Source organism: Palaemon carinicauda, chromosome 27 (assembly GCF_036898095.1).
Source record: "Palaemon carinicauda isolate YSFRI2023 chromosome 27, ASM3689809v2, whole genome shotgun sequence".
Lineage (NCBI taxonomy): Eukaryota > Metazoa > Arthropoda > Malacostraca > Decapoda > Palaemonidae > Palaemon > Palaemon carinicauda.
The window spans coordinates 24317239-24335750 of record NC_090751.1 but is presented as its reverse complement, the minus strand read 5'-3'; the positions used below and the strand labels follow the sequence as shown (position 1 = coordinate 24335750).

Below are 18512 nucleotides of genomic sequence, written 5' to 3'. Positions count from 1 at the left end.
TTAACAACAGGTTTAGACCTAAACCTGCTACCCCATTTTTTACCAGGTTTACCCATACTCAATTGCATGTCAACACAACATTCCATCTATTCAACTCGAGTAAAAAATAAAAATGTTGAAGAGACAGCAAAGAACAAGTCTGTACTGCTTTTGACAGAAGTCAAAAGTGAGTGTCTAACTGACTAGCTTACCCATCATCCACTCTACTAACTCGTTTTGGTCTAACAAAACTGGTGTTGTATTACAGGTTTGGACCTTTTAAGGGGATCGGCCGCCTAAAATACCGAAAAAATATGAAACATATTCGATTTGCTGAAAAAAATTCTATGGCTTCGTAGAGCATTCAAGAATGTGTGCACGAAGTATTATGCTAAAATTCGCCTTACTTTTCTAGTTATGGCCTGAAATGTAACAATAACTTTATACACAGAAAACACCAGTAGCGCAAATTATTTAGTCTGGTATAGTTTTTGTGATATATGTTACAAAAACTTCCTTTGAAATGAAATATATAATGTCAATAATATCCTAATTGGCACCTTTCTGGTTATAACTAGACAAGACAAAACACCCATCATGAGTCATGAGGCTCAGTTGCCTATAAATCTTCACGTAATAAGGTCGCATTTTTTCATGCTCGCTAGCCTTGACTGAACTCTCTTTTTTTCTGCGGTGTTTTTAGTTTTTCACCATGCCTAAAAGGCGCAAGAGTTCACTTCATGCTTCTAGAATGCGGACACGCCAATTTGATATAGCCATCGAAGAAGTAGAACAGAGAATTCAAGAAACTAATGCCATAGAGGGGAATGAAGCGACAACGAGAGAGAGAGGGGCCGCGCAGCAAATGGCGCACGCTAACATCACTGCTGGCCAGAGACCAACCACATCCACCCCTAATCGTCTCTCTATTCGTTCATCACTGCTAAAGGGCAAAGATATTTTAGAAGAAGAATGCAGTGGATCGGAGGCTGATATTATCAACGATAGTGAAAATAAAATGATAATGAGTGAAGCAAGACTTGAAAAATTACTTGAATCACAAATACCGAATTGTAGATGCAAAGTAATTCCGAGAATCCATTTGGCAAGGGATGGATTTGAGACACTAATAAAAAAGATATGTCCTAAATGCAGAGGGAAAATTATTTCAGAACCTGCAAAATGCCCACCGATTTCTACAGAAGGAAGGAAGGCTCCAATTTACAAAACCAAATTTATAATATGTCTTAGGCACAAAGATAATCAATTGATTAATATTTCTATTCATAATACTTTTGCATTAAAGCAATAGACATTAAAAATAAGATTTGAAATACAGTTAGTACTAAATTAATGGTAACACAGTCTTTTACTATTATGTACCTAAAACTTTGAATCAAAACATAAGTTTTTCACCTTCAAAATGTATCTCCTCCCTTAGTATTGGACCAATCTTAATGTAATTTCATATATAATATGGGGAAACATGGTAGATTAAAAAAAATCCGGGGATTTTTAATATTTTGAGTTTCTGATTTTTGGCAAATTTTTTCCTGTAATTTTTCCGGGAAAATTTCATAAAAAAAAAAAAAATTCATATCTTGAAAAATAATTGAAAAATAAAAAATCCCCGGCTTTAAATCGAAGGTCCATATGTGTTTTATACATGGTTCAAATCTCATCCCTTAAAACCAAAAATCAAAGGAGGAGATGCATTTTGAAAATGGCCATTTTTGGCCGAAAAAAGCTCTGGCGTCACAAAACCTAAGGTCACTGAACAAAAAAAAATTCCCCAAAAGTTCCACACAATATCCTTTAACAAACCCCCTATATATCAACAACCTGTCGTTAAAAAAGTCAGAAACCGGCAGATCCCCTTAAGACTATCTTCTGTCCCTACCGAGAAAAGATCCAACATTCCTGAAAACAACAGAGACTACTCCCAACTTAAAGACTCTCATTACAGAGGATCTTTACCTCAGCAAGATGGACAAGCACCCCGCTTCCCCTAGATGCTGCACTTTTTCCTCGAAAAATCTTAAGGTACTCAGGATTTGGATCTCAGCCTGAGCAGCATGATGTTTCTTTCTATATTGATCTCAAAGAAATTTAGTTGAAGGCTGGAAAGGCTTAGGATGAGTATGTGGTGCTGTTCTCTTTGCAGGTTGCTAGCCCCCTATTGTCGGCCAAAACCTAATTATGGAAGGTTCTCTATTCTTACTAAATCAGGGCCAAAGCTTTTTTATTCACTTCTAAGGAAGTGAAATATTAACTGTAAGTGTTTTACCCTTAGCTTAATTGGGGAAAAAGAACTGACATAGAGGGTCACTATATAGGAACTCCCCTACTCCTACCTTCTCTAGATTACAAGCAGCCATCACACGTTGCCTTACCTTAAATTTTACTTTGACAAAGTTCTGTAAAACTTCAAAGGTGGGCTTAAACATCATCTTTGCCATGCCGAGTTGGCCATCTGGGTTCCCACAGCAGCAATGACTACCAGGGAGGACATAACAGACACCTCATTAAACAATGTTTGTCAAGTATGAAATTCTATTGTCCTAAGAAAAAACTGAAACTGAAGGAAAACCATCACCCATTTGATTGTTACCCACTTGGGCCTCCCATCCTTGGGGAGAAAGACTTCATGCAAACCTTTAAGTTACATGAATCCTTCAAACTTTTTAGGGTAAAGCCCTAGAAAGGAAACTTCACCAACATGTCCCTCATCGATTATAATCCAATCCTGACCTTTTTGTGCACAGTCACCCCAACCATAAAAGCTCCAAGCAAACTCTGATCAAGGAGAAAAACCCCTTCTGAGATTGCTTCTGCCAAACTTTTAAGATCAGTCTTGTTTGTGTGTCATCAGGAAAAAATTCCTTAGGGTAAGCTAGCAGCCTGTCCTAAGGGATGCTTCCTTAATCTGATGATGCAATTGAGAATTTGTAAGAAGTTCAAAGCCTCTGCATCAAAACATATTCGAATCAGGCCAAAATGCACATCCCCCGCCAGATTGGCAAGGGTTTCCTACTAGGTCCGCTCCCCAACATCCATAGAAGCAACCGCCCCCACCAACTCTTCCCTTGTCATCGAAATCAGAAGACTAGAGTCAGGAGTTTCCAACCCCCTTAAGTTTTCCACTGAACCTGAAAACCATGGAGTCTAGATACAGCAGGGTTCCCAAGCTGGGACGAGTAGGGAGCAAGGGGAATTAAGGAAATCACAGGAATGGTAGATCCTTGGAAAGAATCCCCATGGTGGAGTGGACAGATAACCTCAACTATGGGGTGAAAGCTGAGCTATTTGAGGAACAGTAACCTGCCTACTGGAAACCTGGGTTGGAGCTAACCTAGCAAGATGACCAAACCCAGAGAGAGCTCTCAATGGTTGCCTCCCAGAGAAGATTGAAATCTCCTCTAAACAGGCACCGTGATTCCTACTTTCAATAGACATCCATTTTACTAGTTATCTATTTTTATAAATTACCTAAGTGATTTCACTTTATAATTATTGAACAAATTTTAGAAACAAAAATTTCTATCTGCATACAGTACAAAACTTATATGGAATACTGTAGTTATTGCTTCAAACTTGGAAATATCAATACCATTTTGTTTATATGTATAAAAAAAAGGTGTCCAAATCATGAAATCCAGATATTTGAGGGTTTGCCGTACTTACCTCTGGTGTAAGTGTAATGACCTCATCCTCAGAGCTTGAGCAATGAGATCTCTTCAATTTTGCAGGAGCTGGACTTTCAGAAATGAGCCTCTGAATGACACTATTTTTCACATCACCTGTGCAATTACAATTATCAAATTAAGAAATAAACTTAATATGCATTTCTATAAAGATGACAATTTAAAAATTTTCTTGCCAGGGTTATGGAATAAAAACACTTCTGCTAGGCAAAAACCTATTGGACTACACTATTATGAGGGGAAAAAGTTCCTATCTCATGAAAGAAGACTGCTTCTTCTACAGGTGAAAATTCAAAGAATAGTTCATTCACAAAAGTCTTAGAATGAGATACTACTGTATGATACACATGTGACCATTAGTGTTTCTTGCACTTAAAGTACAAAAAGACATAAAATAAGGAATGAGTAAAATAAACTTATAAAGTACTGCAATACAGCTCAACAGGTAAAAAAAACATGCCACCTATCCATACCATATTCAAGACAACTATAAGCCACCTTACATTACTGCTATTTCTATAGTGAGAGGTAATTTTTACCCATAAGAGAAAATAAGGCGAAAAAAATAATAATAAATTTGTGACATTTCTGAATATAGTAGATTTTTCTATCAAAGGATTAAGCTAAGCAATCAGGAGTAATTGTTAGACTGTGAGGGATCAAAGGCAGGAGGATTAATTTATAAAGTGAACCCCAGCTATCCACAGATTGCATCAATTCAAATTCCTATAGTAAACCAGAGATGATGAGAATGGAATATGCAATGAAGATGAAATATCATAGGAAGGATAAGGATTAATGAGGTAGAATCATTTAAATATTTAGAAACTATGATCTCCAATCCAGGGTCTTTAGAATTTGAATTTAATAAAAGATTGAAAAAATCAAATCAGACAATGGCTACGTTAAATAAAATTTGGAAATCAAATCACCTGAAATTACAAATAAAAATTAGGCTGCAGTATATATCTGTTTAGTGAGATCTGTTTTACTGCGTGGACACGAGTCTCGGTATGACAATGAAACAATCTCCAACAGATTTAGTAGATTTGAAACAAAGCCCTCAGAAGAATATTGAGAGTTAAATGGCATGACAGGATTAGAAATGAAACTATAAGAGAGATTACTCAAGTGCCATATGTGAACGAGATCATGGTGATGGGTATATGGAGATGGTTTGGGTATACTCTTTGCACTCCCCAAGAGAGATTAGTTCACCAAACTTTCAACTGGGCTCCACAAGGCACTAGAAGAGTTGGAAGTCCCAGACTTACATGGGTGAGGACTATGAAGTAGGAGATAAAGAATGGAGAAATATTGATTTAAAAGCTCAAGATAGAGACGACTGGCAAAATATAACTGAGGTCCTTTGCATCAATAGGCATAGGAGGAGATGATGATAGTAAACCAGTTTTTGTTCAGAGCAATACCATGAATTATTTGAACAAATAGGTGAATATAAACTACTAATACCATACCTGATGGTGATGCAATGGCCTTCTGTAGGGCATCAACTTTCTTCTTTAAGCTTTTATTCTCCTTTTCCAGTGAAATCGCATCTTCCTGCATTAACTTGTTTACTTGTTCGGTTTTACTCTGGATAACAAAAATTAAAAATGTTACCATAATAGAAAAGAATTTTTACCATACAAATCATTCTAGAAAGTGCTGTTTCCTTCACTGGAGGGAATGAACACAAAATCACAAATTTTAAGTAATTTGAATTTTTCCTAACAGTACTTACCTCAAACTACTTTCTTGGGAGTATCTGGGATCTCCTCCCAACCGACCAGAATTTTGTGTAATTTCCCCTATCTCCATTTTCTTTAGTGGGTACCTCTGGCGGAGGAATACGCGCCATGAGGTGACCCAAGGTCAGAGAGCGTGCTCGCCCAGGTCTCGACCTCCAGTAAGTTTCTGGTCGCGACGTGATTAACATCTCTATGTTTTGGGAACTACAATCAGATCTTACTAGTGATAGGGAATTATTTAACAGACACACAGGCGAATGTTGAAAACCGCAAATTATGGATGCAACCTTAATGAAACGTACACACCTCTTACTTCCTTATGTAACCAGAAAAGAAACTTGTGTACCTCAGCCTTGAGAAACAAAAGTAATAGTATTCATAGTTATATAACACCAAGTACTGGAGTGCATTCATAATCATATAAGAAAAAATTGAAAATACAAAAAGCCAATACGATCAGAGAAAGGTTTGACAATTCATATATATAACAGTATCAGTCTCAACTTATTCTCCCTGTTATGTAACCAAGTACAGTATGCTGTCCTGTATATTTTCTTACATACCTCAATACTCTTTTTGTCTTGTCAATTAAGAGGCATTTGCAATTATATAATTACTTGAGATTGAAACTGTTATACGATTGAATTTTAAAACACTTGTTAAATACGTACACTACTGTAATGGCAGTTTATATTTTTTATCAAATATTATTCTGCACTTAATGTTATATAATTGTGAATAAATCCTGACAAATTTTGCTTTAGAGGCTAGAATTCCAGGTGCTTCCCACGAACAATAAAACTTGCAAATATCAAACACGTGAATGGTAAGGCTTATTTTTACTCAAGTGGCAAAGGATACCTTCTTAAAGGGCATGTCATCTTCTGCAACGAAAATTTTATCAAGGTTTGCAAATTAGATAGAGTAGAATGGTGAGGATGAATCCTTTATATTAGTTAATGATGACTGCCAAGATGATATCTGTAATGATTTACTATATGCGTCTTCTTTCCCAACCTTAGAGGTCTTCTCTTAACTGAAAATATTTTTTTAATCTGTTTTCATTTCTCTGAAGGAAAAAAGTTACCTAATTCTTTAAGGCGCTGCCGCAATTTTTATCAACATACTTTCCATGCTACTGGCAATCATTTGTTGCAGGGACTTGATGACTTTGAAACAAACACAACTAGGATTAAGATAACATGATAAACTGAAATATACTTTTGACAAAAGGGTAAATACATTTCAAAAATAAATATAACTTAACATAAGCTTTAAAATATGTGACAAAAAATGAATAGATGTTGTTGTTACACTGAAATACATTCCTTTATGCTAAAATAAAGAAAATCACTAAATTTTTTTCATAAATGACTGTGAAATAAAATAAACAACAGGAAGAACTGTTTAAATAGCTTGAATAAGCACAAAGTAATTCAACCTCTAAGCAGGCTGAGAAATGTATTAAATAATATTTTCAGCCATCACATAAATGTTCATTTGACAGACTTAAAAAAAAAAAAAAAAAACTTACCAGAGAGTTCGCAACGCTAGAATACATCTGTTTCAGTTCTTTTACTTTTGATCGCAGAGCAGAAACCTCATCTCTAAATCTATTCTTGTCCTCGGATGATTTGTTCAATTCTCTGCAAAAAAAAAAAAAGGACAGGAAATTAATATTACAGGGTAATTAAATGTATGGCTGTAATTTGATACACCTTGCGAACATCTAATTACAGTATATTACTATGGTTTTTAAATAATAATATCCATAAATTAAATTGAAACTTGAAAACCTATACTCTAGAGCATTAGATACTGTACTAAACTAGTGGCACTCTTTGCATCCTTTTTTATCTTCCACTTGACTTCCCTCTCTATACATTTCAAGCTGATACCGCATATATGAGTAGATATACACATAAACATATTACATTAACATATCTGAAACTTAATAAGACTCTCACACTCATTGCATCTATCACTGGGAGAACAACATTTAACTCAACATGAAGAGCTCTTATATTGTGGATCAACATGGGAGTTGAACACATTCTAAAAGATTTAGACATACGTGAGCCATAATAAAAAATAGCCCTAGTAATAAACCATCTAAAACCTTGGGACACACCCAAAATTAGCTTTAACTCTTGAAAGATTGGACTCCCACACTCACTTTTTCAAATGCATGCAACAAAAAGATATAATCTAAATGGTGGTGCCAAACAGATAGTGACATAGAGACTATGTTTTTTATTTTTTCAAAAGCTTTATCTTTCTCTTTAATGGCTGTCAAGAAACTTGTGCTTCAAAAACTTTTAGCTATGGAATTTTGAGGGGGGGTCATTAAAATACAACAGTATAGGAATTACAAATTTGTAATACTGTACAGTACATCACGACATATTGCACAGCACATACTTTCACAAACTTCTGCTTTCCTTAACTAGTTTACTTACTTTTTGAGAAGTGCACAAAATGTTGCTAGTGATCTGACACTCTCGGAACTTTCACTATATGACGACAGCATGTCTTCCACGTCTTTGGTTGTTCCCGATACGATCAACCCAACACTGGATGTAAAAAAAAAAATATTGAAACTATAACATTACTGCAGTTCTTACTGATTTCCTGCTTCATAACTTCAAGCTTTTAAACTGTATAAATTTCCCATTACATAATATACTCCAATAATAATATGAAATAATAGAAGGAAAAGGAAAAAAAATCTTAGGTCAATAATATCTAGAATTAAACACTTACATTAAACTATATAATATTCTATATATATATATATATATATATATATATATATATATATATATATATATATATATATATATATATATATATATATATATATATATATATATATATATATATATATATATATATATATATATATATATATATATATATATATATATATATATAAATAACTTTAAACAAATGGTTGAACAAAAATCAACTGAATAACTTGAAAATATGAAGTTCTATTTAAATAAGGATGCGCTTCTCCTATTAAGAGTGAATTTCTGTAAATGTCAAAGAAATCTCTATCAAATACGTACTTTTGATACTGATGAAGTTGGGAACGAAGGATTTTTGCATCCTGCTTGGCTTTCTCAGCCTCAGACTTGTACTGCTCCATAAACTTCAACTGACTCTTCAGTGCCAAGTTTGTACTCTCTTTATCACCTATTTGTTTGGCAAGGGTTTTGCATTCTTCCCTAAAATTAACGTAAAATCCACAATCATTAAGACAAATAGAGATACCTTACATCTTAAAGTAGAATTTTCTTATCAATCATGTAATTCACAACATATTCTTATACTGTAGTAGATTCATAAGTACCTAAATACACATTATTATACAAGCAAATAATGAATTATTTCTAGCCATTCTTGACAAATCAATACAACCCTTGTGTGAGCATTAGACATAAAGCTTTCCTAAAAGGTCTTAAGATATCATAGAATTAAATATTAAACTACGAAAGATTAAATAAATCATTACCTAAGGCCTTTATTCTGTTTTTTTAATTCTGCATTTGATTCTGAAACTTTTAATACTTCTGCATCTTTAAGACGAACCTGGAACTGAAAAAAAGAAAAAGAAATCACTATGAGACCAGAGGAAGGTGAAGAGGATATATATATATATATATAGTATATATGTATATATGTATATATGTATATATGTATATATGTATATATGTATATATGTATATATGTATATATGTATATATGTATATATGTATATATGTATATATGTATATATGTGTATATGTATATGTATATGTATATGTATATGTATATGTATATCTATATCTATATCTATATCTATATCTATATCTATATCTATATCTATATCTATATCTATATCTATATCTATATCTATATCTATATATATATATATATATATATATATACACACACAAAGCACTGTAATCACTTAGCTATCGCAGGTGTTACATTCCAAGCTGAAAAATGATGAAGTAGACACAAAAAATCTACGGTATATTTCCTCCCTATTAGGTACTATAAATTTTCATATTTTTTCTTTATATGAAACACAAAAGGGGACGTCTCCTCTCTGCGTTCCTCCCAGCCTGACAAGGGACTCAACCAAGTTCGGCTGGTACTGCTAGGGTGGCACAGCCCAACCTCCCACATTATCCACTACAGATGAAGCTTCATAATGCTGAATCCCCTACTGCTGCTACCTCCGTGGTCATCCAAGGCACCGGAGGATTGATTGATTGATTGAAAGTTTTCTGGCATCCTGACATCTAAGGTCATTGACGCCGATACCATTTACTGTATATGAAAATTAAAAGAGAATTCGATTAAAACCATAAAAATTAAGAAGTCATTAAAATAGTTAAATAGTTTTCAGAAGACCTGCTTCTGAAATAAATCTAAAAATTCCGCTCGCATAGTAAGACACATCATGTCCAAGAATCTTGGCAAGGATAAACCTGCCATCCTCACCTTGAGCCTCAAACAGATATCTATTTCTCAAGTTAGTAAAATTAGGGCATTCGGTCAACAAATGCCTCACTGTTAAAGGTACTAAGCAGTCCTCGCAATACGGTTGGTGTTGGCCCTTCAGCAGAAACTCGTGTGTCAACCGTGTGTGACCAATACGGAGACGACAAAGAGTCGTCTCCCATTTTCGGGGAATCATGTTATACCTCCAAGGTGATATGATATTTGTTACTTCCCTCATTTTATTGCCGTCTTGACTGTCCCAGTGCTGTTGCCATTTATCACAAACCAATTTCTTGATGTAAGGTAGGAGATCGTTACATGGAATGGGATACCTCCTTGGTAACAACTCGGATGCCGCATTCTTCGCCAGTAAATCTGCCTTCTCATTCCCAGACACACCTACATGTGCTGGAACCCAACAAAATCGAACAGTTATACCTTTCCGTCCAATAATAAAAAGCCATTCTAAAATCTTTAAAACTAGAGGGTTACTAGAATTAAAAACTTCTAAAGCTTGAAGAACACTCCTTGCATCACTAAAAACTGTAAAATTACCCTCCTTTTCCAAAGCTATTTTCTCAATAGCGGTTAATATGCCATACAGTTCGGCAGTAAATATGGAAGCTGTTAGAGGAAGTGCACCTCTACAATTAAAATCATTACTATGTACTCCAAATCCAACGCCAGCATCAGATTTGGAGCCATCAGTATATATAAAAGTCGATCCCCTATGTTCTTCGACATGTTCCATAAAAAGAGACCTGGATTCTAAGTCAGTCATATTCTTCTTAACTCCAATAAAGTATTTACAAAATGATATGTCAGGTAATTTCCATGGAGGTGTTGATGATACCTTGAATGGAAGTACCTTATTTCTAATTATATCCAGACTACTTAAAAATCGTTTCACCCGAAAGCCATAAGGTTGAGGAGATTTTGGGTGCAACTCAAAGTATGATGCGTGTCTTACAAGGCTTGCAGTCTGAAAGGCTAGAGAGCTAGGGAGTCTTTGCAATCTAAACCAATACCGAAGAATGGAAGACATTCGGTAAAGGTCTAGAGGTAACTCTCCAGCATCAACAAGGAGACTTGGGATAGGCGAGGTTTTAAAAGCTCCAGTAGATAATCTAATACCTGCATGATGTATCGAGTCTAATATTTTTAACCGGCTTGGGGTGGCTGAAGAATATACCTCACAACCATAACTAATTTTGGAAAAAATCAAGGCCTTGTATAATTTTAAAATAGTATTGCGGTCTGCCCCCCATGATGTATGGGACAATACTTTTAAGATATTCAGAGCTTCAACACATTTAGCTTTTAGCGCTTTTAGGTGAGAAACCCATGTAAGTCTACAGTCAAATATCAAACCTAAAAATTTGGTTTCCGATACACATGGTATCCGTTGACCTTTAATGTATATATCCGGGTCTGGATGTACTCCCCGGATACGACAAAAATGGACAATGGTAGTTTTACTTGTCGAGAACTTAAATCCATTCATGTCACCCCACTGGATAATTTTATCAATAGAGAGTTGGATTTTTCTCTCAACCATTGCCATTCTAGTGCCAGCAAATGATATTGAGAGATCATCCACAAATAATGTTGAGAGAACATCCTGGGGAATGGCTGAGGATATCCCATTAATTGCTAGTGCAAAAAGGGTTACACTCAGCACACTACCCTGAGGAACTCCTTCTTCCTGGCACTTACTCTCTGATAGAGTTTCCCCCACTCTCACTTGAAAAGCTCTACGTGAAAGAAATGCCTGAATAAATAGTGGCAGCTCTCCTCTCAATCCCAATTCATGAATGGTTTTAAGAATACCATATCTCCATGTGGTATCATATGCCTTTTCAAGGTCAAAAAATACTGTAACATGGTGCTGTTTGGAAGCAAAGGCTTCACAAATAGATGACTCAAGTCGTATCAACACATCAGTCGTTGAGTGCATTTTTCGGAATCCACATTGAATCGGTGATAAAATACCTTTCTTTTCAAGGTACCATATCAGCCTTGCATTGACCATCTTCTCCATGATTTTACATAAACAAGATGTCAATGCAATAGGACGATAGTTTGCTGCTAAAAACTTGTCTTTACCGGGTTTTAAAAAGGCTAAAATAATGGCTAGTTCCCAAACACTTGGGTAGCTATGATCATGCCATATTCTATTAATAATGCTTAAAATAAATAGCTTTGTATTAAAATGTACATGTTTAATCATTGCATATGGAATTCCATCGGGTCCAGGGGCTGTATCGTTGCAATGAGCAAGTGCGGAATCGAATTCTCTTTCAGTGAAAGGAGAATTATACGACTCTTCCCTTCTTGTTGCAAAATTTAAAATTTTCTTTTCTTCAGTGCTCCTATACTGGTGACCAGGGGCTCCTTCACACTTGCTGGATACATTTGAAAAATGATTAGCCAGGGCATTGCTAACTTCATTTGCTTCAGTTACATACTGGCCATTCACCTTCAACACTGGTGGTGGGTTGGGGGTGAATTTGCCAGCTATCTTTTTTACTTTCCTCCACACAGAAGATGGTGGTGTTCTACTGTTAATAGAGGAAACAAAAGACATCCATGACTGGCGCCTTGCTTCTTTCATGGCACGACGGAACTGTGCTCTACATTTCTTGTACATTATTAAATTCTCATCAGTTCTGCGTCTACGCAATCGTGTTAGAGATCTTCTTGTGGCTCTGTGGAGTGCAGTTAGTTCTGAAGACCACCACGGGACTGGTCGTCGTTTGAATAACCCTGTTGTTTTGGGAATTGAATTGACTCCTGCTGTATGAAGAGTTCCATTCAGTAGGTCTATGGCATCATCAACACTTTCAAACTGTTCTGCTCTCCCTTCGATTTCACTTAGCTCACAAAATTTAACCCAGTCTGCCTTGTCTAGATTCCAACGTGGCGATCTTTGCAAAGGCGGACCCTTGTTGGTGTTTATAATGATTGGTGCATGATCACTAGTATGCCAATCATCTAATGTCCTCCAATCAAAATCAAGAAGGCAGTTAGAGCTTGCAATTGAAAGGTCAATGCATGACAAAGTACCTGTCTGAACATGGAAGTGTGTGGGCTCTCCTGTATTAAGGAGTCCCACATCCTCATTCTCCACAATTGATGAGATAATATTGCCCCTTGTGTTGGCCAAAACATCACCCCATAAAGGATGTCTACCATTCATATCTCCCAGTAAGAGAAAAGGTTGAGGGAGTTGTTGAATGACCTCTGCTAAATCATCATATAAAATATTATCATTTGGAGGTAAGTACAGAGAGCATATTGTATATTTTCTCCCTATATCAATTTGTACAACAACTGCCTGCAGGGTTGTACGTATAGACATGGGTATTTGGGGAACATCTCGACGAATGTACATGAGACTTCCGCCATGGCTCCCTGCTTGTTGATTATATGGTGTTCTATAGCTAACATACTCTCGAGGACTAGGAGTGTTAGAATCAAGCATACTTTCCTGTAGACATACAATTATGGGGGAATGCTCATGAATTAGGAGCTTAAGTTCTTCATATTTCGCCCTCAAACCCTGACAGTTCCATTGCAAAATGGAGGAGAAAACTATGGATTATTTCTGGAAGACATCTTGGATGAGGTCTTCCCATTAGCAGTTTTTAATGTAACATTATTACCAGTAGGTTTCTTCAGAGGTGGTCTTGTTATGTTGGGTTTAACGTTGGTGATTTTCTTTGTATTCTTTTTATCTATTTGTTGAGGTGGATGGTGGACCTCAACTTGAATTTCTGATTTATTCAGTCCATCTTCTGGTTCATTAGAAACATCAACAGACAAAACATCAAATTTATTTGATGTCATAACCTTAACGTTTCTAATGGAGGGTGGAGAGAGAGATGGAGGTCTCTCTCTTTTGCGATTAATAGATGGTGGGATTCGAGGTTTTTGCACCTTTCCCACAACAGGTGCATCAGGTAAGTTAGTCTTAAGTGGAACCTCCATCAGATCAGGCAAGGACATGGCCTGAGAGAGGTTTGTATTACTTTTTGTAATGGCGGCTGAAGGCTGTACAGCAATGGGCAATGACCTAGTGTTAATACACCGTGGTAAAGCCTCAGGAGGTGATAAGGTTACCTCGTTATTTGACATTTTGTCAGATAGTATACTTTTTTTGGAGCTATTGGCAGTGCTAGGTTGGTTTGATTTTAATGCCTTAGCATATGTATTTGATTTATTTAATAATCTTTTGGCATGGGTCACACTTATGTGTTCTAAGTTTGATTTGTTGAGGGCAGCTTCCTCCAACTTATATAGCTCGCAAATCTTGTCTGTGGATTTGTGATTCGAGCTGCAATTTAAACACCTGGCTCCAAGTGCACACTCTCCATGGTAAGATTTGGAGCAAATACCACACATCTTCTCATTTTTGCAAACTTTGGACGGGTGCCCAAATTTAAAACAATTAAAGCATTGCAATGGCTTCTGCTTGAAGGGTCTTACTTTAATCCTTTCGTTCTCGATAATAATATGAAAAGGTACATCAGCATCCTGGAACGTAAGGATTATCATTGATGTATCTGGGACTTTATGAACTTTCCAAACATTTAATGGACACATGGCCAGTATCTCCTCCTCTGTAAAATCATATAGGTCTCTGTTAAAAACTACGCCCCTTCCGTAGCTAAAATTTAGGTGGGGTTTGACATCTAACTTAATGTCATCATTATTTATTTTCATATTGGACAATATTACCGACTGTGTACTGGATTTGGCATGGATAAGGAAACTATTTTTTCCGAAACGAGATATATCGCCTGGTGCAATAGTTCCTACTTTTTTTTTAATCAATTTGCATATTTTAAAATAATTCCCTGTAACCCCCTTTGATTCAGCTATAAGCCACATCGGTGGTTTTGGATTTCTCTGGGAGGGCATGACTAAATCTGTGCCTTTTTCCAACCAATCGGCAGGCCTGTACACATCTAAATCTTTTGGTACCTTATCGCAGAGAGCAGCCGCGACATTCAAGTTATTAATTTTAATATTATTCAAATTACTTATTGCACTAAATGCTTCGTCATAACTACTATAAGATATCCATGAATCCCAAGTTTCAGCTTCAAGTTTCATCCTTATTTCTTTTATGCATCCATAGCATTCAAATGCTTTACATAGATCATCATAATTTGTTTCTATTGAAATTTGTGTAACATGGAGGATTCGAAGTTTCCTCGTGTTACCCAAATTACTCGATTTAGAAATATCAGTAGAATGGTCCTTTCCCGTTCCGAGGTCATCAACAGAGCTATCCCTTATCACATTAGCAGAGGTCGTCAACAGTGCCGGGGGAGAGTCAGCGTATCCAGGGGATGGGGGTTCGTTCCTTAAAGAATCCATAATAGTAAAGAGAGGGAAAAGAGTTAGTTTGATGTACCTGCTCGAGAATGTTAGGCCATCACGCGTCGGAAAGGAAATTTGCACTCTCTACTATCGGCACAATGAGAGTATACTTCCCAGATGATCCACTCCATACCCTACCCGAAGGATAGCATCAAAACAGATATAGAGGCACAGGTGTAAGCTGAACCCGCCTGTTAGGACTGAGACCAAGAAATTATGGAATCATCCTCCCCATATCTATAATGACGGGCTTCCGGCCAAAAGCCGAGAGTCCTACCCCAAGCATTGGATCCCCCTGGATTCCGAAGACCCAACACTTGAGAATAGTTCCGCCAAAAAGGTCCAAACCATCTTCGGGATGGCTGAAATCATCCAATACTCTTATATATAGCTTTGAATGCAAACACCTCCCAACCGCGATACCTCCTCCCACTCATCAAAGAAGGCAGCAATAAAGGATGTATGAACATCCCCGCCGGGGCTACAATGGATGTGAAAACATCCAAGCCATAGGAGAAAAGAAAAAAAAAAAAACAAATATATATGTACATAATATATACACACATATAATGAGGGAAATTTTTCTCATAGAGTTTGGAAAGCAAGACTAAAGAAAGTTTGTGAAATTAGGATAAGGTTGAAGTAGTATTGAGAAAAAGAAAAAGGTAAAAGAGAGAAATTTAGATTCGAACTGGGGGAGCAATTTCCCCAAGTTCGAGAGCCCTCTTGCCCGTCACCAAGTTTCAGCACGGGAATTAAATGCCGTGCTGAAGCTTAATGACTTCATCAAGGCATTCTCTCATTAAGAGGGGCACCGGAGGAAGCAGCAGGGCCTACCGGAACTGCGTCACAATCGCTCGCCATTCATTCCTATTTCTAGCACGCTCTCTTGCCTCTCTCACATCTATCCTCCTAACACCCAGAGCTTCCTTCACTCCATCCATCCACCCAATCCTTGGCCTTCCTCTTGTACTTCTCCCATCAACCCTTACATTCATCACCTTCTTTAGCAGACAGCCATTTTCCATTCTCTCAACATGGCCACCACCTCAACACATTCATATCCACTCTAGCTGCTAACTCATTTCTTACACCCGTTCTCACCATCACTACTTCGTTCCTAACCCTATCTACTCGAGATATACCAGCCATACACCTTAGACACTTCATCTCAAACACATTCAATTTCTGTCTCTCCGTCACTTTCATTCCTGTGGCCTGATTGGTAATATTTCTGCCTGGTGTTTGCCAGTCGGGGGTTCGAGTCCCGCTCAGACTCGTTAGTGCCATTAGTGTCTGCAACCTTACCATCCTTGTGAGCTAAGGTTGGGGGGTTTGGGGGAGCCTATAGGTCTATCAGTTGAGTCATCAGCAGCCACTACCTGGCCCTCCCTGGTCCTAGCTTGGGTGGAGAGGAGGCTTGGTGCTGATAATATAATATATGGTCAGTCTCTAGGGCATTGTCCTGATTGCTAGCGACCTTTAAACCTTTAAACCCTTCCAAATTCTGTCACTAATCGGCCAAGCTTCTCTTCCATGTCTGCAACCAGAACAGTATAATCCGCAAACAACTGATATACTTCCCAGTCATGGTCATTCTTGTCTACCAGTTTCAATCCTCGTCCACGCAGTCGAGCATTCACCTCTCCATCAACATGACAAATTCAGAGATAATTTGTATTTTTCCTAACCATACAAACCTTAGCTATTTACATTGGGTTTACTTTTCGGCGTAGCTGAAATGACGAGCCAATAGATTTTAACGAGGGTTAACTACCCCCGCGCTAGTTAGCGGGGGTAGGGGAAGGGGTAGCTTGCTACCCCTCCCCCCCTACACACCGGTGATTTGCTTCACTTCACTTAGAGGTAGGACTTGACTTGGGGGACAGGGCTGGCGGGCAAATATGTGTAAATAGCTAAGGTTTGTATGGTTAGGAAAAATACAAATTATCTCCGAATTTGTCATTGGTTCCGTAACCGAAATACAAACCACGCTATTTGCATTGGGTGACTTACCCCTCAGGAAGGATGGAAAGTCCCCAGCCTTACTGACTTTGGCTTTACCCGGGAACTCCGCCTCCCAGTGAGTAGCACTTGGGAAAAGGAGCCCCTGCACCTCACAAGTTCCTTGCTTCGCAAGGAACGTGTGGCCTACATAAGTTGTGTGTGGAGGAAAGAGCGTGACTTGTCCTATGAAGCTGACCTTGAGACCTTTAGATAGGAATCTAGGATAGGACGTTCCCCATACCACCTCGTCAGGGTATGGGGGACGCGACAGTATTAAGCTTAATACTAGGAACACAAGGAAGCATGGGTTACCTGCAGAGGTTGAGGTCAGCTATGCGAAGACCAGGATGCTGCTTCCCCAAGAGAGAGGAGGATGAAGAGAGAAGTAAGGGTCAGACATACTCTTTCATTCACGCAGACTAAAACAGAGTAACAACGCCCTCAACCTTCTGCTACTTGTCCATAAAGGAGCCTGAGGTTAGACCAGCTGTTGTGCAGCCACCATAGGGCCGATAGAAAAGGTATCGAGGCTCCTGTGGGTCACGTCCTGCTGGTAGTGGGCTGTGAAGGTTGTCTGACGCTTCCAGACCCCAGCTTGAAGCACCTGCGTCACAGAGAAGCTTCTCTTGAAGGCCAGGGACGTAGCAATGCCCCTGACGTCGTATGCCCTAGGGCGACGTGACGGAGGAGGGTCTGGATTCAAGGCGTGATGGATAAACCTTCGAATCCAAGCCGAGATGGTGTTCTTGGTGACCCTCCTCTTCGTCCTGCCTGTGCTCACAAACAATGCTTGCACTTGAGGACGAACTGCAGCTGTTCTCTTTAAGTAACACCTCAGACTCCTCACTGGACATAGTAGCAGCTGGTCTGGGTCGCTTGTTACAGAACGGAGACTCGCGATCCTGAAAGAGTCGAACCGTGGGTCCGGCACTCCAGGGTTCTGAGTCTTGGCAACAAACTCAGGGACGAACCTGAACGTTACCTCCCCCCATCCCCTTGAATAGGCAACGTCGTACGAGAGACCATGAAGTTCTCTAACTCGCTTGGCCGAGGCCAAAGCGAGCTGGAAAACCGTCTTCCAAGACAGATGGAGACCAGAGGCCTGGCGTAATGGTTCGAAGGGAGGTCTCTTAAGAGCCCTGAGAACCCGAACCACGTTCCAAGGAGGAGGTCTCACTTCCGACTGAGG

General features: G+C 38.1%; 1 protein-coding gene across 4 annotated transcripts in view; it reads right to left on the bottom strand.

The window, feature by feature from the left end:
- Positions 1–18512, bottom strand: part of LOC137620608 (E3 ubiquitin-protein ligase TRAIP-like) — a 112606-nt gene that overhangs the window by 77097 nt on the left and 16997 nt on the right. For all 4 annotated transcript variants that reach the window (XM_068350886.1, XM_068350883.1, XM_068350884.1 and 1 more), the window contains exons 4-9: positions 8952–9034; positions 8506–8664; positions 7894–8007; positions 6969–7080; positions 5162–5279; positions 3664–3779 (exon numbers count right to left, since the gene is read on the bottom strand). In XM_068350886.1, the coding sequence (XP_068206987.1) occupies positions 3664–3779; positions 5162–5279; positions 6969–7080; positions 7894–8007; positions 8506–8664; positions 8952–9034 (702 nt within the window). The remainder of the gene's footprint in view (positions 1–3663; positions 3780–5161; positions 5280–6968; positions 7081–7893; positions 8008–8505; positions 8665–8951; positions 9035–18512) is intronic.